The 20,415-nt window shown below is 34.4% G+C and overlaps 1 protein-coding gene and 1 pseudogene across 2 annotated transcripts in view; one reads left to right on the plus strand and one right to left on the minus strand.

The window, feature by feature from the left end:
• Window positions 1-20,415, minus strand: part of KDM7A (lysine demethylase 7A) — an 84,625-nt gene that overhangs the window by 30,949 nt on the left and 33,261 nt on the right. Inside the window, exons 2-8 of the mRNA XM_081287463.1 lie at window positions 17,773-17,858; window positions 13,245-13,362; window positions 9,452-9,612; window positions 6,841-6,982; window positions 6,337-6,523; window positions 4,221-4,383; window positions 1,115-1,202 (exon numbers count right to left, since the gene is read on the minus strand). Coding sequence (XP_081143589.1) covers window positions 1,115-1,202; window positions 4,221-4,383; window positions 6,337-6,523; window positions 6,841-6,982; window positions 9,452-9,612; window positions 13,245-13,362; window positions 17,773-17,858 — 945 coding nt within the window. The remainder of the gene's footprint in view (window positions 1-1,114; window positions 1,203-4,220; window positions 4,384-6,336; window positions 6,524-6,840; window positions 6,983-9,451; window positions 9,613-13,244; window positions 13,363-17,772; window positions 17,859-20,415) is intronic.
• Window positions 18,183-19,500, plus strand: LOC308645353 (guanine nucleotide-binding protein G(I)/G(S)/G(O) subunit gamma-10-like; annotated as a pseudogene). Its single transcript has one exon. The product of its transcript is annotated as a guanine nucleotide-binding protein G(I)/G(S)/G(O) subunit gamma-10-like (transcript).

Consider the following 20,415-nt stretch of genomic DNA (forward strand, 5'->3'; position numbering starts at 1 on the left):
AAAAAAGTATAGTATATTACTTAATGTAACATTTGAACAACACTGAATTGTGATCTTATCCAGGTTCTGACCTTCATAAACTTGATGGTGTACTTAAGAATTATACTGGGCTTTCATGAAAGGTCATTGAGATCTGTATCCTAGTTTTAATAAAAGATACTTTGCAAGGGTTCCACCATTATGAATTAAATAGTATGTTTAAAATTAGCTTCATGTGTTGGACAACACTGCAGCACCCACCCAAGCATTCAAGATCCGGACCACATTTGGCACTAGATTAAGGTATAAAGACAAGAACCACAGTTTTCCATGATAACTGTGAGTCTTCTGTAGGAGTCCATGCAGCTGTCCCTATATAAGCCATATTTCCTCCAATGACAGCTCAGGTACAAAGAGATCAAATCCAAATTTGACAGGTGTGGGTTAAAGCCTCATGACCTCTTATAGCTACTATCTTCTGTAATAACTCCACAGGTGCAGAGCATTCAGGGTTCCCTGAGCACATGCAAAGTTACAAGTCCCCACATTCAGTGAAGCCCAAAACTACAACCTCACACCAAGAATTTCTAGTTCTCCCAGTCCTTATGCATTTTATCAGTCACGAATTATTTGTACCATAAGCAATGTTGCACCATAACATTCTACCCTCATTACTATCTGGGGAACAGCAGATAGTCTAGTCCTTCTCATACAGAAGGGCAATAGCTGTTAATCCTTTATCCAAAGCAAAACTAAAACAGGTGTTCTGACAGCAATATCAACTTAAGAATTGGTTTGTTCCAGCATCAATAGTTACATGTAAGTCTGGCTAACTTAAATTCATTTACCTTAGGGCAAAAATAGCCAAATAAGAACATACAAATATTTATAATTTTTTTAATTTGGAGGGATATTAAGTTATTATTTTTGTTTTAGATTTGAAATGTATCAAGGAATCCTCCTGACAAAATTTTAAAATAATAGTTTTGTTAAAAATTTCTATTCCTAATGATTTCTCAAGGCCTATCTCCATGGACTCTCAAATAAAATATATCACAATTTTTCTTAAACAAGCAAACAAAAATGTCCTGTTTAAGGAAGGATGAAAGATCCTTTCAAAATTAATGACACAAACCTGAGCTGCATGCCAATGTTAAGGTTGTGCAGAAAGTTCCCCCCAAAAGCCATACAGTCCTGAGAAGTGAGCACAGCATGAATCCACCCTGAAATGGTTACAAACGTATAAATTAATGCTTTTCAATATTTAAAAATCAAACAAGCTGGTTGCCACGGCACAGTCTTGTAACTCTAGTTAATCAGGAAGCAAGTGGATCACAAGTTTAAGTCCAATCTGGGCAACTTAACATAGTCTCAAAATTTCAAAAGGGTCCTAGGATGTAGTTCAGTGGTAGTGTGTTTGCCTAGCATGTGTGAGGCTCTAGGTTTGATCCCAACTACCTCAAAACATGCAAAACAAAACAGGTATGCTATCTACCTGAGAAATAAGTAACTCAAATATCAAACATCTCTTTCCTTCATACTCCAGTGCTAAAGAAATTAATGATTAAGGCATTCAATTAAATATTAAATGCCTATAATATGCCAGACTCTATGCTGAGTTTGAGGAATAAAGTGAAGGGTTTTGGTGGTAATTTTTTTAGTTTAAAAATATAATATTTAGCATTTGTCTAAGATTAAAGATTTAAAGAGACAAGTCAAATGTGCTTTAAAATTAGGAAAGCACATTTGCCATTAAAAAACATGGGGGCTGGCTGAACATGCTGCTTCTCTGGTGTCACACTGAACTGAGTGTCCTGAAGGAAACAAGCAGAGGAGGATCGAGGAACCCAATAAGACACGACTCTGTAAGAAGGAAAAGGCAGATCACCCACATTTAATTATTATTTTTCAAATATTTTTTTAGTTGCAGACAGACACAATACCTTTATTTTATTTATTTATTTTTAGGTGGTGCCAAGGATCAAACCCAGCGCCTCACACTTTCTAGGCAAGTGCTCTACCACTGAGCTATAACTGCAGCCCTACCCCCACAAACATTTAATTATGGAAAGACATGGTCCTATAAATATAAATGTTGGCAATCAAAATGTTTTGTTTTCTCATTAAAATGTTTTCAAAGTGAGAATCATTTCAAGAGATGATAGCCTAACTTCTAAAAGAAATGCTAAAATACTTAACAGTCTTTCAGTACAGAAGTATAAATTTCAGTATAAATATGTAACGACAAAGCCCACTATTATGTATAATTATAATGCACCAATAAAAAAAACAGGAGAATAAAAAAAAATATAAACTCCACTGGGCCTTCATATAGGTACAAAGCCTATTCATTCACAACCTGAGCATAGAAAATAGAACTTCATTATACATCTAAACAATATATTTCTGAGTGGTTTGGGCACAATTTCCAGGAATATAACTACTCTGTAAATTGAAGGAAACTATAGTTTAGTTTGTATAGAAATATATCAGTTGCCAACTACTCTGGAAAGAAACATCACATTGCCTATAGCAGTGTTTCTCCAAATGTGGTCCCCAGACCAGATACCAGCATCAGTTGAGTACTTGTTAGAAACAAATTCTCAGGCCCACCCCAAATTAACTAAATCAGAATCTTGGGGAAGGAGGCCAGCAATCCAGTGGACAAGCCCTCCAGGTGATCCTGTTATTCCATAAAATTTGAAAACCACTAACTTCTACTCATGCCACTAACAGAATTTGAGTTGCCATTAGCACGTTATCTATACTGGTTTACTGACTTACACAGTTAACCAATTCATTCTGCCTCTATTGCTGCTGTGCACACAAATATCAAAATAACATTTCATTATAAATTACCTTTTCATTTCTTCCTTATATTCTAGTTGTTATTAAGTCAACTTTTAAAACAATGATTCATGTAAGTTATATTATCTATAAATTTCAATTTAAGATTTTGAAGGGGGTACAACAAAATATTTACTATAAAAAGAAGCAAGGAAGAGCTTAGTCATTCATAATGAAATACTGATACTTAACCAGGCAAATCATGGTGGTTTTGGTCATTGATTCATTCACTTATTTAAGCACACATTTATGATTATATATACCAGAGATAAGGTAAAAAGCAGGCCTATGGTAACAGAACCCTGTGAAGTTTACAGCCATTGAGGTCACCCAACTAAAGGAACACTGTCCTCAAAACCATTGGTCTGGCGAGTTTATACACTGCCATTCATTCACATCTCAGATTGACACGCTGATACCTATACTTGAGGTATCAGCTTTTCTCAGTTTTTTGTTTGTTTGTTTTATAAAGCACAGTTATTTGGAGGATAGCTTGGCTGTTCCTCAAAAAGTTAAACAGGGAAACCACCAGTGCAACAATTCCACTACTAGGTATACACCTAAGAGAAATGAACATACCGCCACATAAAAACTTGCACACAAATGTTTAAGGCAACACTATTCAGAATAGCCCAAAGTGGAAGCAACCCAAATGTCCATCAACTGATGAATGGATAAATAAAATATGGTATACCCTACAGTGGAATATTGTTGGGCCACAAAAAGATAAAGTACTTATGGCCTCCTGATGCTTACCACAGGCTGGGTTTGTATATACAAAGAGGAGGCAGAGTAAGCCTACCCCATGTACAACTCAGCCCAGGACCTGTGTCTGGTTGGTGTTGTGAATGGGGAGACATGGAAAGGGGGGAAAAAAAAGATAAAGTACTTATATGTGGTATAGCATGGATAAGCCTAGAAAATATTATGGTAAAGCAAAGAAGATGGACACAAAATGCCACATTCATAAAGTGTCCAGAATAGCAAATCAAGAGAGACAGAAAGTACATTAATAGTTGTCCTTCCTCTCAGGGAAGGGGGAAACGGGAAGACTGCTAAAGGGTATGTGTTTTCTTTCTGAGATAATGAAAATGTTCTAGAATTAGATAGTGTTGATAGTTATGCAGCCTTATTAATCAACTAAAATCCACTGAATTATATACTTTAAAAGGATGAAAGTGATATAGCATGTGAATTTTATTTCAATGATACTAAAAGTGAAGGCAAATGAAATGATGCCAAAAGGAACCTTAACAAGCCCGCTAAAACACAATTAAGTAAAAAGCCCAAGATCAGAATTATTTCTTAAGCAAATATGGAAAAGTCATATGTCCTAATTACAAGATGTAGCTTGTATCAACTATTAATAGTAGGGGGTGGGATTAAAACCTTACCTGTAGGAACAAATAAGGTATGCCCCTGCTTTACCACACATTTATAGCATTTATCCACTTTATCTCCAAAGAACACTTCACTCTGGGTCACAGATGAACTCCAAGATTCATAGAGTGCCAAATTTTCATTTGTTGGCTTTATCAAATAAAAAATCTTCTCACCCTAAAAAGAAGTAACATATGATATAATTTTGGAAAAAACAAATCATTTTAGGATGGCCTAACTGATACAATTTCCCAATACAATGATCTGAGTTAAATTAGATAATTATCAGATTGTTTAGGTCCAAAATATCTATGTCACATACCTGATCAATAGTTAATTCCCTTAATAAGCATTTTCACTGGAGCTAAAGCTCCCCCTACCCCCAAACTAATCAGGAGTCAATAATCAAATTGAAGAAAGGAAGGTAATAAACCAAAAAAAAAATCCCACTTGCTGCAACCCACAGCGTCAATGAAGGATTCTCAAGTAGGGACAATGGGAGATAAAGAAAAAACACAGAGACAAAGAAGACACAATAATTTAGATAATTTCACTAAAAAAGCTGGGGGCCAGGTGGGAAAACTGCACTCTGATGGAGTAGCAGTGACCCAGAACTAGTTCCAAAAGTTTATTATATAGATCTCATAATCAGAAAGTTAAACTATAGGGGCACTGTAAATTGTTCAAGGGTGGTAAGCTGTCAAAGGCTTCTTTGTGCCTTAAAAAGTTCCAGAGCTAGAAACATTTTGTAACAGCTATACTATTGCTGCAGTGCTAAGAACATTCTGCCATTATCCTGCTGTACCCAGGATACCCATTGTCCTGGGATGTCTGATAAATGTTAGCATCAGAGCTAGGCTGATAACATCCTTGCCTTTGGCAAGGAATGTTTCCCAGGCTTGTCTTTGCCAACACCGTAGGATCTGATGATGGGGGCTCATCTGCTCTCAACACCCACTGATGCCCACCGCACCCCTGCACTTTTATTGTCATGCCAGGGATCAAACTCAGGGCCTCAGGTATGCTAGGCAAAAACTCTACCACTGAGCTACATCCCTGGTCCATGACCTCCCATTTTTAAGGTGTAGAAATGTTAATAGGGTCCAGGTGACAGCACAATCACCTTTCAAATTCTGTCCTTTCTCCTAAGATCTATAACATAATGAATATTCTTAAAGATCTGGAAATAAACTTCCCTTACTGAATTTTGTGTCCTCAAGGAGAAAAGGAATAGGAGCTTAAGAACACAGTATCAAATACAGACCAAAGCACTGCCAACACAGAGGCATTTGATGGAGATGAAAAATCTGGTTCTAGATCAGCGCTCTCCAATAGACCTTCCTGTACCAATGGAACATTTTTATATCTATGCTATCCAATACAGTAGTCCCTAGCCACATGTGGCTACTGAGCACCTAAAATGTGGCAGGTATAAAAATGAACTGAATTTTTAATTATTTAACTAGATTTAACTAATTTAGTTAATTATTTAACTAATATTTAGCTAAATTTAATTAAATTTAGTCACATGTGGCTAGTAAATACTATATTAAGCAGTGCAGTTCTAGATAGAGCAAAGTGAATATAAACTATGTAGAATTAGCATTCTTATAGGCATATGTGACTTATCTAATCAGCTTTCCTACCCCCACCAAACTTAAAGTCAGAAGCAATCATAACTATAATTTTGCTCCTTAGATATCTGTTCAGGGATTAATGAATAATTGATAAGGGGGAGAGAGGACAGAAGGTTAACAGAAACAAATTAAAAGTGGAGGTAAAAAAGGAATCTACTGGGCTGGGGTTGTGGCTCAGTGGCAGAGCGCTTGCCTAGCATGTGTGAGGCATTGGGTTCAATTCTCAGCACCGCATATAAATAAATGAACAAAATAAAGGTTCATCAACATCTTAAAAAAAAAAAAAAGGAACCTAAATATATATAAAAAACTTGACTACTTGGGATTAAAAAAAATCACATCTTTTAACAACAAATAGATAGATTCCACTTAAAAAGTAGAAAAATATTCCCCTGTACAAATGTTATTTATAGTAACTGAATGTGCCAACAGAAAAATATTACTATGTGTTTTTGTCAATAAAAGGAAAAAAAAAAAAAAAACCTAGTCTTACCCAGAGGACATGGTACCAGACTGAAGTTCCACCGAAGTCAATATGGAAATCTGTATAGCTGTCTTGAACTCCCATTAAACAGTATTTCTGAACAAATGGCTTGGGAAAGACTGAATCATCTGGCCAATAATTTTCCACCCAGGAAAGTTTTCTGGCTATATCAGGGACCTCCACCAATTCAGACATCCTTTAAAAATAATAATTTTAAAAAGTACATACACATACCCCCACATAAAACAAATTAAAACTTCTTAAAAACCACTGCTCCCATGTTAACCCAAACCAAGTAATTAACTGGAATTCAAGGTTAAAAACACTTAATTAAAAGTTTAAAACTCATTATGTCCAAATATTCTCTGAGGGTGCCAAAGCAAAAGATGTAATATTACCACTAGTGGACAAATTTACAAGTCACAATCATATTTCTTACTAAAATAAATATATCATTAAACTACATTTAGCTAACACTCAGAATGCCATATCAAAATGCCCAGAATTACTCACTTTGTATCTGAAAATTCAAGGCTGATCACATTTAACACTTTTGGTCTGTTAGGATTCATGAAGTATTTAACATAATTGTGAAGTGTCATTTTGCTGTCTGCCTGCCTTGCCACATCAATGACATCTATCACTTTGTCACCACCTGCAGAGAAAAATTAGAATCTTATTATTGGGCTTAAGAGTTACATCAATAGATGCCCTAAACAAAAATAGTTTAAAGACTGCATTTGCGGGCTGGGGATGTAGCTCAAGCGGTAGCGCGCTCGCCTGGCATGCGTGCGGCCTGGGTTCAATCCTCAGCACCACATACTTTAAACAAAGATGTTGTGTCCGCCGAAAACTAAAAAATAAAAAAATACATATTAAAAAATTCTCATTCTCTCTCTAAAAAAAAAAAAAAAGACTGCATTTGCTTGGTATGATAATTAAGCCAACCATAAAACTATATATCTTAGGCAAAGGATACTTCTTATATTCTTACTTTTTAAGTCCAACTGGACATTTTGAAAAGAAGAGATAATGTATTATAAAACAATAACAAAGAATAAAACAATAACAAAGAGCTGCAAAATTAATACTGAGTGTAAAAACTTACAGGGCTTACAAAACGTATCAATGATTGCTTGTAACTCATAATGGCAAAAAAATACATTGTATTGGGATGTGAAAATTGTCTAATACTTTTTGAGTTTCAATTTCCTCATGCATAAAATCAAAGAATTGGCTTTTACTTTTAACTTCTGTAACACCTAAAATTCTATCAATTTGAAAACCCAATCAATCGTTGGGAAATTAGTGAGCAAGTTGACTAGAACAATTTCTGGGTTTTGTTCATTTGTTTGTTGGTAGCAGGGACTGAACCCAAGGGCGTTTTACCACTAAGCCACATCCCCAGCCCTTTTATTTTTTATTTTGAGACAGAGTCTCACTAGGTTGCTTACAGCCTAAGTTGCTGAGGCTGGCTTAAAACCTGTGAATCTCCTGTCTCAGCCTCCTGAGCTGCAGGGATTTATAGGTATGTATAAACCTGGGGGGTTTTATTTATAGGTATGTATAAAACCACACCTGGAGGTTTGAACAGGACAATATCTGCTCTCCTGGTAGTGTTTTCTCTAACTCTCAAGAAAAAAATTGGTGGTTAGGAAGGAAAAATCAGTTCATTCAGTACCTGTCTGAATGCCCAAGTTCTGAGTTATGATTAATTCACAATTTTCCTATAAAACATGACATGATAGCTTGCATTACCACCCTAGAAAGTGTAATCAATTATATAATGGACTAATGAATAGTTGGAATTCAAAATATGGCAATATTTAACCAATCTGAACAGAAAACTAATAAATGCCATTTTCTCAGTCTAATTTCACACAGGTTAATAACACTGCCTCATAGATTAGTCTTCAGGATGTAATATAGTTACATTACTAGTATTTCAACCAAGGTGCTTTGCAGTACTGAAAAGTTAGCAGTCCAAGTAGTTTTATTCTATACTTACATTACATTAGTCATTATATCACAGTGCTATCTACGCAAACAGGTTTAAGTTAAATGTCAGCCTCATCCGCTAATTTATCAAATTCAAATTTAGCTGAATGTGAAGTTATGGCATTAAATGGATTTCCTTAATAAAACAATCATCCACGAGAATTGTTAACCAATAGTTCAATAAAGGGACAAGTTCTTCTACATTCCAAGCTGAAGAGATAATGTATTTTAGTGGACATATAATTTTAAGTCAAAGTGGATCTGAGATGTAATGCTCAAATAATATCTTTCTACTCCTGACAAGGAATGGCACATACATACAGTCAGCCTTATCTACAGATAACATGAGGAGAATAAATAAATGAAATGACTGAAAATGTCAATAATACAGCAATCAGTAAAGGGCTTTGGCCCTTGTTTCTTTTTACTTTCTGAGCATCAAAAATCACAAATTAAATACAGATGTTATTAAATGGCAGTATTCACCAAGTTATTAAATATACAAACAGGTCTAAATATAATCTCTCTTTTTTTTATAAATATATTTTTTTTAAAGAGACAGTGAGAGAGGGAGAGAAAGAGAGAGAGAGAATTTTAATATTTATTTTTTAGTTATTGGCGGACACAACATCTTTGTTTGTATGTGGTGCTGAGAATTGAACCCGGGCCGCACGCATGCCAGGCGAGCGCGCTACCTCTTGAGCCACATCCCAAGCCCTAAATATAATCTCTTTTTACAGCCTTTCCTCCAGGCAACAAGTCACTAAGCAAATTCCAAAAAACCAGTTGTCACACGAGCTCTAGGAATTCTGCATCTGCATTCTACAGAGGCTCAGTCCCAATCCAGTTTCTCCATGTATTCTTGGCATCTTCAGCAGCCCCTCAGTCACAGTTTTCCCTAAGCAAGTATCACAGAACAGCAGGATGAAGCGGAGTAAATAAGATTAGGTAAAACCTTTCCCTCTTTTTCTGACCATTATTTCAGATCAGCTGAGAAAAGCAGTTTTCAACAAAGGTAACACTTAGTTTTACTTTTCCTGACCCATTCAATTTTAATACTGTTAAGACACTTCCATTTTTACTTTCACCATGTTTTGCCAAGTACTTAAAGGAACCAAGTTCGTACCTACATAACGTTCCACATCCATCACAGAAAAAGCAGGTGGAGGGAGCCTGAGTCCTAGATCATCTAATTTAGAGACCATAATAGGGACATCAAATCCATGTTTTTCCAGGTATCTTTGTGTCAGCTGGTTGCCATGCATCTTTACAATGATTTCATCGGCACTAAGAAAAACATAAGAATAAAATGTCATTTTTATTGTTAATTTCAGTTTTAAAACAATACTATGGTAATGGATTACTTCATAAATTGCATAATTATCTGCATTAGTGGTTCTCAACCTATCATACCTAATTCTCTTAATAACAAATGTTTTATAAAACCCCTTTTGCTATTCTAAAGGAAAATTCATAGATAATATAATCTATTTAATTCAATACAAAAGAATTAGAAAAACATAAGGTGCTCTAACTATAAAAAGAAAAAAACTAGCTTATAGTAAAATATGTATTTCAATATGTAAATGTTCAGGTAAATTGTACTAGAATACATAATAAAATAGTAGGATATTTAAAATTAGGTGTAATGAAGGACTGAGTTTAGGAGAAATTAAAGATCAAAAGTCACACAATACAAGCTGTGTAGAAAATAAAAAGAGCAATAAAGGGTATAATTTTTAATTTAAAAAATAGTGTTAGATTAAGTAAAAACAGATTAGATTTTATCTACACAAATATTTGTCAGACACTTCAAAGGGACATAGAACAATTAATTATATGTATATATGACATTGAGACAAGTGTCCCAAATGCCCTTGATAAGAATTATCAATTTAAATGATATGTTACAACCAGTATTAAACAAATTTTATTACTAGAAGTCACTTAATTCACTAAAACTTGTTGAACTCAGGCTGCCCTCTCTGATGATCTACCCAATCATAATTCCAAAGAAATTCAGTATGCAGCTGCCATACAAAAATAATTGTAAAACTTGCCTTACAGGTTAAAACACAACAATTTCCATTTATCCAATCAGAGCTTAAGTATTTAATGTCATCTGTAACTTCGGTGGATAGGAGCTGGTTCTCTGAATTACTGGGCTCTGATCTTCCAACCCTCTTAATAAGGAAAGAGCAGTTTGAAAACCGAGACAGCCATTTCCTAGTCTCACATTTAGGAATTTAGGTTTTCTTCATCTGACTCACCTACTGATCTTGAGTTCTGTCCCCATCTTTTAGTTTCCCCAAAAAGCATCCATAATTATCCCTCCTTCCCCCACCCTCTGAGGATTAAATAATTCCTTAAATGCCAAACTAAGAGAGAATTTTAAATCATCTATGTTCCTTGATCTCAAATGTTTAGTGGTTTACTTCCCCTATTGATCAGGAAAATATATATATACCAGTACTAAAATACAGATACATTATTTGCAAGAGGAAAACAACTGAAGACAAATTTAAATATATATCACATGGGGATGTTAAACAAATTATGGTATGTATACACTACTGCAGTTAAGGAGTGTAATAAATCTGTGTATACATATGGAAGAATATCTATGAAATAGAGCAAAAAAGTCAAGTTATACAACACTATGCATAACTTAATTTTTTAAAAAATTTATCTGGGGGCTGGTGTTGTGGCTCAGCAGTAGAGCACTCGCCTAGCATGTTCAAGGCCCTGGGTTCAATCCTCAGCACCACATAAATAAAGGTATTGAGTCCAACTACAACTAAAAAATAAATTTAAAAAAAAAAATTATATGCATCAATATATGTTTACACATAATGTTTTAAATGTTATTGTTTATATAGAAAAATATCTTTAAAGATACTACATAGTAAAATAGGGAGGGGATAGAAAGCCTACTCACTTATTTTTATATACTTCTGTGTTAACTATATCAAATATGTTTGATTTAGTAATTATTGTTACTCCATTAACATGTTTTTTTTTTTTTTAAAGAAAGAGGAGAGGGAGGGAGGGAGAGAGAGAGAGACAGAAATTTTTTTTTTAATATTTATTTTCAGTTCTCGGCAGACACAACATCTTTGTTGGTATGTGGTGCTGAGGATCGAACCCGGGCCGCACACATGCCAGGCGAGCACGCTACCACTTGAGCCACATCCCCAGCCCCCATTAACATGGTTTTAAATAATGCAAAAGCTCATGGAATTAAATAAAAGGAAACCAAAACCTTTAATTATTGATAATTACAATTTGGACATTTGTGCAATCTCTAACCTGTTCTAATTTGTGTTCATTTTTTGCAGAAAAACCATGCAAATTATTAGGCCAATGTTTTAAATACTACTTTTTAGGGGGTCACAAATCTATGTGAAAAAAGTAGAGGCATGGATGGCTCTTATGCCTGAAAAATGCACACTCACACACTGGTACTAAACTGTATATATAACAAAAATCATGTGGAAACATTATGTTTCATATGTTTTCTTTCTGTTTCTGTCTCTCAACAGATCTGATAAAGCCAACATGAATGCTTACTAGTATATGTTTCTGTTTAAGGATTATGAGGCAGAGGGACAGATAGGAATCCTAAAGATTGAAGAAAAATAGCAGCTTTCTTTTTTCATTTCATAATCTGAATCAATTCCATTATAGGCTGCATGTGATACTGTGATTTAAATTTAAATTGTGCTTCCCCTCTTTAACAAGCCTGGATGTGATCTTGTATAAAAGCCCATTAAGCATTATCACTTTAAATAGATGTCAGGCAGTGAGGAGGAAATGATCTAAATTAGCATGATTAAATGCTTTATAATGCTTTTGACTCTCTTTCACAGACAACTCAAATACATTCTATTATTTTTAAAAATCAAAAAGCTCAGTCCTGCTGCCATCAGAAGCTAAGCAATAATTGTGCGTTCTTTTGGAGATCCTAGGGCAGAGACAGATATTGAAAACAAGACAAGGGGAAAAAAGAGTTGGAAAGGAGTGAAGGTTAGGTCAAAGAAAAAGAGAAGCAGCAGCTGCATACCTGGTAGAAACAAATACTGGGAACAAGTGCTTCAATCACTATATTTCAAAGTTTTTGAACTGTGACCCACAATTAAGAACTGTATTTTTTCATGGTGCTGCACTATGTAGATACATATAACAAAAGTTTCATGAAACTATGCTTACTTACTCCCATTACATTAAATGTACAAATATTTTCTATCCTATTTCATTAAGAAATAAAATGAAGGGGCTGGGGATGTGGCTGAAGCGGTAGCGCGCTCGTCTGGCATGCGTGCGGCCCGGGTTCTATCCTCAGCACCACATACAAACAAAGATGTTGTGTCCGCCGAGAACTAAAAAATAAATATTAAAAAAAAAAATACTACTTTAGCTAGCCTCGGTGGCGCACACCTTCTTTTTCACTAAAGTTTTAGAAAGTTAAAAAAAGAACACACTTTTGTAAATACTATTCCAGCAGCTCAGGAGGCTGGGCAGGAGGATCCTGAGTTCAAAGCCAGCCTCAGCAAAAGTGAGGTGCTAAACAACTCAGTGAGCCTGTCTCTAAATTTAAAAAATACAAAACAGGGCTAGAGATGTGGCTCAGTGGCTCAGTGGTTGAATGCCCCTGAGTTCAATCCCTAATACCAAAAAAGAAAGAAAGAAAGAAAACACTACATTAGGGCTGCAGTTGTAGCTCAGTGGTAGAGCACTTGCCTGGTATGTGTGAGACCATGGGTTCGATCCACACCACCACATAGAAATAAACAAATAAAATAAAAGATCCATTAACAACTAAAAAATATTTTAAAAAAAAGAAAGAAAACACTTTACATAATGTCACTTTATCAGCCAACATTCTTACATTTTGTTTGATCAGAGCAAGTTTTCCATACCTTGGGAAGACTCGAGATCGTAATTCCTTAACAAAAGTCCTAGTTCCAGCTTGCACAGGTTTGGAACCATCATCAACTTCTGTGTAGTCATGCCTGTGCCAGTTTCTCCTCTTTTTCACTAAAGTTTTAGAAAGTTAAAAAAAGAACATACTTTTGGTAACTGGTAATACTATATACTTTCTCATTATTGTAGTCTATATTTATCAGAAATAATAACTAAGTACTATAAACTCTCAAATTTTTAATGCATTTCCAGGACACAGAAGTAAATTTTACTTAATCTAATGTTGCCCTTATAGACAATTAAGTGTAGATTTTAAAACTTACTTTTTTATTTCAAAATAATTTAAAAATTAAACCAAAGAATTCAAATCAGCAAATGAAACCTTTTACAATATCTACATTTACCCATACCAGAATATTTCCAAATAATTTTAAATTATGATTTTTACTGGAATATTAGTTCATAACATAATTATCCAGATCATCTAAGTTATCTTCTCAGAAGAGGGTCTTTTATCCCACATCAGAAATATCTTTTAATGGGCTGGGAATGTGGCTCAGGCGGTAGCGCGCTCGCCTGGCATGCATGCGGCCCGGGTTCGATCCTCAGCACCACATACCAACAAAGATGTTGTGTCCGCCGAGAACTAAAAAATAAAATATTAAAAATTCTCTCTCTCCTCTCTCTCTCCTCTCTCACTCTCTCTTAAAAAAAAAAAAGAAATATCTTTTAACAGTATGATTTCTTTTTCTTTTAAGATTTACTCCCAAATAAGCACATTTACCCTGACATGAAAAACTGAGTGGTAATTAAAGCGAGACGGTTGGTATGACAAAATAAACAACTTTATGATTAGTTCCAATGCTAAGAGCCTATGATTCTACAGCTCTGACTCAATCTTGAGTAGTCATAACAATTAAAATCAGGAGACTAGTATTTGATTCTTTTCTATTCCTCTTGCAACCTTGGGCAAGTTACTTAACATCTATGGATCCAGATTTCTCATGATAGTGAAGGGGATAGGTTAGAGTGCTGATTTTCAAACTGTGAGGATCTCTTCACAAAGAGAGAAGTGGAAAGAAGCCAAGGGAGAAGCTCTGGACCTCATTCCTCTTTCCACCACAATGGTGCCACTTACAACGCTTTTGTGTGGTATCAATGTAAAATTTCAGTTTTAAAATTTTTTTTTAAGCTTGAAAGTCACTCTTATGTATAAAACCCCCATGATTCTGGAAAATGTACTGATATTTGCAACTTATTCAGAAATTCATCAAAAAGAAAAAAGATGAATACAAAGTGGGATGGTTGCATAAAGAGATAAGTGGTAAAGCAAGTGATGTAAATGTTAATAGTAGAACCCAGCTGATGAAGGTTTATAGGGAGATGTTGTAAAATTACTTCATCTTTTTCTGTATTTGAACATTTTCATAACAAAATGTAAGGGGGAAAAAAACAACTCTATGATACCAAGGTATTTTAACTTTCACCTTACCAAGATCATAATAAGACAATAATACTTGATCTTCATTTGGATAAAGAGGATCACATCAAATAATAGAGTGGAAATAGAGTCTGAAACAAAATTCCAAAATAACTTATTGCAACCAGATCTCCAATATGGAAGAGAGTAAATTCCATTTTTTAAAAAATCTCACAAGAAAAATTTAGAATCACAGAGGAATCTTCCTAGAATATTCCATGGAGGGATCTTTTGTATGTTATTTTCTTCCTCACTTAAAACCACTCCTAAAATTCAAAGGCATTTCATTCCAGGTTTTTTTCCCCCCACTAAACACTGATATGTAGTACCATTTATTTTCAAGTGGGATGACAATGTTTATCCTGCTTACCTCTCTTAAGTCATGAGCATTTTCTCCTTATTAAATATTCAAAAGCAATCTAAAGGCAGTCTAGAATTTTAAGACATGAATGTATCATGTTATAATTATTTGTTATTCTTAAGCACTTAGTTCATCCTGAATCTTTCTTCAAACAAAATTATGGTTAGTATTCAGACATATTAATCTGTTCCCCTAATTAATTTCTTAGGGTTTATATCTAGAATTGCTAGAAGGAAGATCATAATTTTTTGAGATGCTTGCTACATACTAAAAAACTGCCTCCAGAAAAGCATTAGTAACTTGCATTCCTACCAGTACAGTATATAGTTAGCCTGGCTCAAAGCTTCCCGTTAACAATGAGGATCATCATTTAAAAAAAAAAAAAGAAAGAAAAAAAAAAAAGCTGCCAATTTGATAAGTGAACAATGATAATGCACTGCTTTAATTTCATTTTTGCAGAGTAATCAATGAAGTACACTGGCTTTGGTATTTGACAGCTAAGGGTTCAAACTCTAGCTCTACCAAACAGATATATATGAGAGCTACTTACTAATTTTTCCTATATCTCTTATCAAATTGTTATAAATATCAAAGGGGAACATAGATCAAGTACTTACCCACTATCATACCCTGGTATATAATAAGCAGTTACTATCATTTCTTTAAATGTGCTGACTTTAGGAGATTTAACAGAAGGATACAATTGTCCTATTGAACCAACATGCTTAAAACATAAAATCAGTCACTATAAAGGCTGGCTGAGAGGACAATAAAAGGAACATTTTAGTAGTATCACAGGGAAAGATGAAAAACTTCTATGTTTGGATTACCTGTGCCTGAGGAACACAAAGAATATAGGTTAAAGTGCCAAGCTGTTTTCTGAGACTTACCCTCAAATAATATCCTCAATTCCCAGAGGGTAAAGTCTAAAGTTATCATATTAAATGAGTATTATGTTGTCTAAATGGTATCTATAATAAAGATTTCTGGGGAACTCTGAAAGAATCAGGAAACCCTGGGTAGCAAGCAGAAGAGGTTTAATAGCAGAGGGAAAAAAATCAAAAGTAATTACCCAAGTTGGGGTTGATGGTGAGGGCTGGGAGAAGGTGAGCTTTAAATCAAGACAAAATAGATTACTGAATATTGGGCATTTTCCCTCTGAGTATTCAGAGCTGGCCCTCTGCCCAGAAGATAGCCAATGCCTAATCTTAAGTTCTTCAAGAATGAGAAGCACCCCAAGGGCCACATAATAAGCAATCTACTCTCTAAAGCATCATTATTCAAAGTGCAGGTCATAATCCATTATGGACTATATAATCAAAAGTTTTTAAAAAGATGAAATCACACAGCGAAAGTAGAAAATAGAGTGCATCACATGTAGTAGTACATTTTTCTGCCTCTAGTAGTAACTCAATATTTCACATAAATTAAATTAAAATTATTTCATTTTAGGATTATATACTTAAATTCTAAACTAAAATTGTTAGTTCTTTTTGTCCTGAGATAACAACATTGTATTGTTTACTTCCTCCAAGAATTATTCTTAGGCAACAATTATTTCAAATTGTATACCATATACTTCAGTGCTACAGAGTAAAATCCTTTAAAAACATCTAGGACAACAAACTACTCAATTAGACATGTAACAGTCCTACCAGTTTATTAACCTTAAGGTTTATACTGTGTAACTAACAAATTAAAAAACCTGTGTTTCCTACAAAAACACTTCAACGCACTCATAGAGCCTAAATTTCTAATTCTCTTACAAAGAAACTGTTAGAAAACTACTAATATTTCTAACAAAACAGATGAGCAGTCACTTGCTAGTAATCTATTTTCTTTTTTTTTTTTTTTTTTTTAAAGAGAGAGTGAGAGAGAGAGGGGGACAGAGAGAAAGAGAGAGAATTTTAACGTTTATTTATTTTTTCTTAGTTCTCGGCGGACACAACATCTTTGTTGGTATGTGGTGCTGAGGATCGAACCCGGGCCACATGCACGCTAGGCGAGCACGCTACCGCTTGAGCCACATCCCCAGCCCCAAGTAGTAATCTATTTTCAATGATAACTTCAGAGCAACATTTCCATTTTTTTTTTTAGTTGTACACAATACCTTTATTTTATTTATTTATTTTTATGTGGTGCTGAGGATCGAACCCAGGGCCTCGCACGTACTAGGTGAGTGCTCTACCGCTGAGTCACAACCCCAGCCCTCTATTTTTTTTTTTTAAGTACTAGGATAAAGTAAAAAGGTGGTACATTACCTACATCCCACCCACTTCTGTAACAAGGTATCTTCAGGCAAAGGTGACTTTTAGTTTTAAAATGACAAAACGTACAGTTTCCCTTTAAATTTTGTGAACACAGAAACACTAGTTTGCAAGCCAAATTTTTAAAGAAATGTTTATATTTTCTCTCATATTTGTACAGTGACAATTAATATTACAACTTGTTCTTTGGAAGCATCTGAATTGACAATTTAAAGTACTAGTATTTTTCCCTTATTCTTTTGACTCATTACTTAATAAGTTATTTTAAAATTCAGACAAAAACTACATTCTAAATATCTTCAGTGAAATCTTCCCTATAATTCTTAGTGGGTATAATGTAATTAATCAGAATATCATTAAAGCATTATCACACACATGTTTTCAAAATATCAATTTTTTAAGCATCCAGTACTTACTCAAGGAGGAACCATGTAGTACTGCACAGTTGGGACAGTGATACAGGTCAATGTCAACAGCATGATGTTCTTCTACTCCAACACAGCTAATATAAAGAAAAATAAAATAAATATTAACTTAATTATAAAAAAAATTTGGAAATTGAGCAGAGATATGTACTACAACCAGCAAATTCTGTATAATACAAAAACATATGCAAGGATAAATTTTATTTGTTTCTCTATATATTTGCTAAATATTGTGGGGGAGAATCACCCAAATATGTGAAGTGATTCACTCTCAGCAGCAGTATAAACATTGAAAATAATGCAATAAAATAAGCTATAAAATCCTAAACCATTATGCAAAATCTATTCTGGAATTAGTGTCAATAAAGTATGACTCAAAAGAAAAGCCATAGGGAGCCATCGCTGCCGCCGCCATGTCTTCCGGGGCCAGCGTGAGCGCCCTGCAGCGCCTGGTGGAGCAGCTCAAGCTGGAGGCCAGCGTGGAGAGGATCAAGGTCTCTCAGGCTGCAGCAGAGCTTCAGCAGTACTGCATGCAGAATGCCTGTAAGGATGCTCTGCTGGTTGGAGTTCCAGCCTGAAGCAACCCCTTCCGAGAGCCCAGATCCTGCATTTTACTCTGAAGACTTGATCGAACCCAGGGCCTCACACATGCCAGGCAAGCACTCTACCACTGAACCGCGACTCCAGCTCCTTCATTATTATTTTTTAAGAGGAAAAGGACCTAGATTTAGTCTTTTTGGGCTAACATATTTCAAATGATATGTTCTACATGATGTTTATACTGGAAGAAGTTTGTTGAGAAATGCCTTCGAGCACAAAGTAATGAATGACTGACTCCAAGTCTCAAGAAAACACTTTTCTTTAGCCAAATGACTGAGATATTTCAGACCTTTCCAGTGTCCTGATCTTACAGCCAAAATTCTACAGAAATTAATGATTTTCTACTCAAATAAGGAAACTGAGTGAAGAAATAGAATTGTTTTAAGTAATAATGGCTTGGTTCTTCTGAAGAAGTGCTTTGTATTAAGATAAAAACCTTACCACCAAATATACCAAAATACACCTCTTTAATAAGTGAGTTACTGGTGTTGCTATACCTAAAATATCATGTATGTTTTATTAACTGGATGTTTACATTTTAGGAAGGAAAACACTTTTGTTTATTAAAAAAAATGGAGTATTTGTAATTTGTTGTTCCTAAGATTTTTATACTATAATAAAATTTGTTCTATCATAAATTTACAATTACTAAATGAAGACAAGAAAGTATAAAATTGTGGGGGAAGAATAGACTTTACTAATCAAATGATGCCTTGATTTTTTCTAAATAAGATTGTTTTATTTAACACAAGAGGTGTTGTTTAGAAAGATTCATGTTATGATATATATTAGGTTGTCCCATTTTATGTATGAAGCAGATTTTATCTCTTTTTAAGTTCCTTTACTTTATAGTTGTGGTTGCACTTTTAAAAAGATACTACATTATTTCATGCCTTTAAAAAAATGTTTAAAGTAGGACCTACGTACAGAACATTGCAAAAGATTGAAAACAAAGTAATGTGAAAATATTATGACCTAAAAGAATTCTTCATGTCACAAGGGTTTGACTTTGATGATGTGCCTTTGATTTAATTTGGGATACTTTTAGAAGGATACTTAGTGTTTGTAATAATCTTTGAAGATCTTGGAAATAAATTCTGTTTAATTCATCATTTTCTATGACAGCAAAAAAAAAAAAAGAAAAGAAAAGCCATAAAGAAAACCTGAAAAATTGAGAACACAATGAAAATACTATATAAAAAAATTTAATGGATGCAGAACTTACAAACAGAAATGTATATGCCTAAATGAATGTGTAGAAAAAGGCTGAGCTGGGCTGGTGATGTGTACCTGTAATCCCAGCTACTCAGAAAACTGAGGCAGGAGAATACAGATTTCAAGGCCAGCCTGAGTAATGTAACAAGACCATATCTAAAATACAATAAGAAAAAAAAAAAAGAGAGAGAGAGAGGCTGAAACTACTGAGTTAAGCATATGCTCAAGAAGTTAAAAAAAGTAATAAAATAAATCTTAAAAACAGAAATAAAAGCATAAAGAGTAGAAATTGATGACATAAAAAACAAACAGGTAACAGAGGATCTAAGTCAAAAATGGATTCTTTGAGGGGCTGGGGTTGTGGCTCAGCAGTAGAGCTCTTGCCTAGCACGTTGAGAGGCGTTGGGTTCTATCCTCGGCACCACATAAAAATAAATGAATAAAATAATAAAATAATGTATTGTGTCCAAATACAACTAAAAAAATATTTTTTTTAAATGAATTCCTTGAAAAGACTCACAAAATTAGCAAACCGTAGCAAGATCAAGATAAGAGATGGTATTACGAACAATGTTATGAAATTTAAAAAGGCATATATGTGTGTATATACATATATACACATATATGTACACACACACACACACACACACACACACACAGGCAAACCTGACTCACAAAGAAATAGAGTATCTGAATAGTCCTACGCTATGACTAATTTTTTAAATCAACCTATAAAGAAAACTTCAAGTCTAGGTGACATCACAAGCAAGTTCTATCAAACATTCAGTGAATAAATAATTTTAATTATTATGTAAAACT

The sequence above is a fragment of the Spermophilus citellus genome (genome assembly GCF_964194105.1).
Source record: "Spermophilus citellus genome assembly, chromosome: 3".
Taxonomy (NCBI): domain Eukaryota; kingdom Metazoa; phylum Chordata; class Mammalia; order Rodentia; family Sciuridae; genus Spermophilus; species Spermophilus citellus.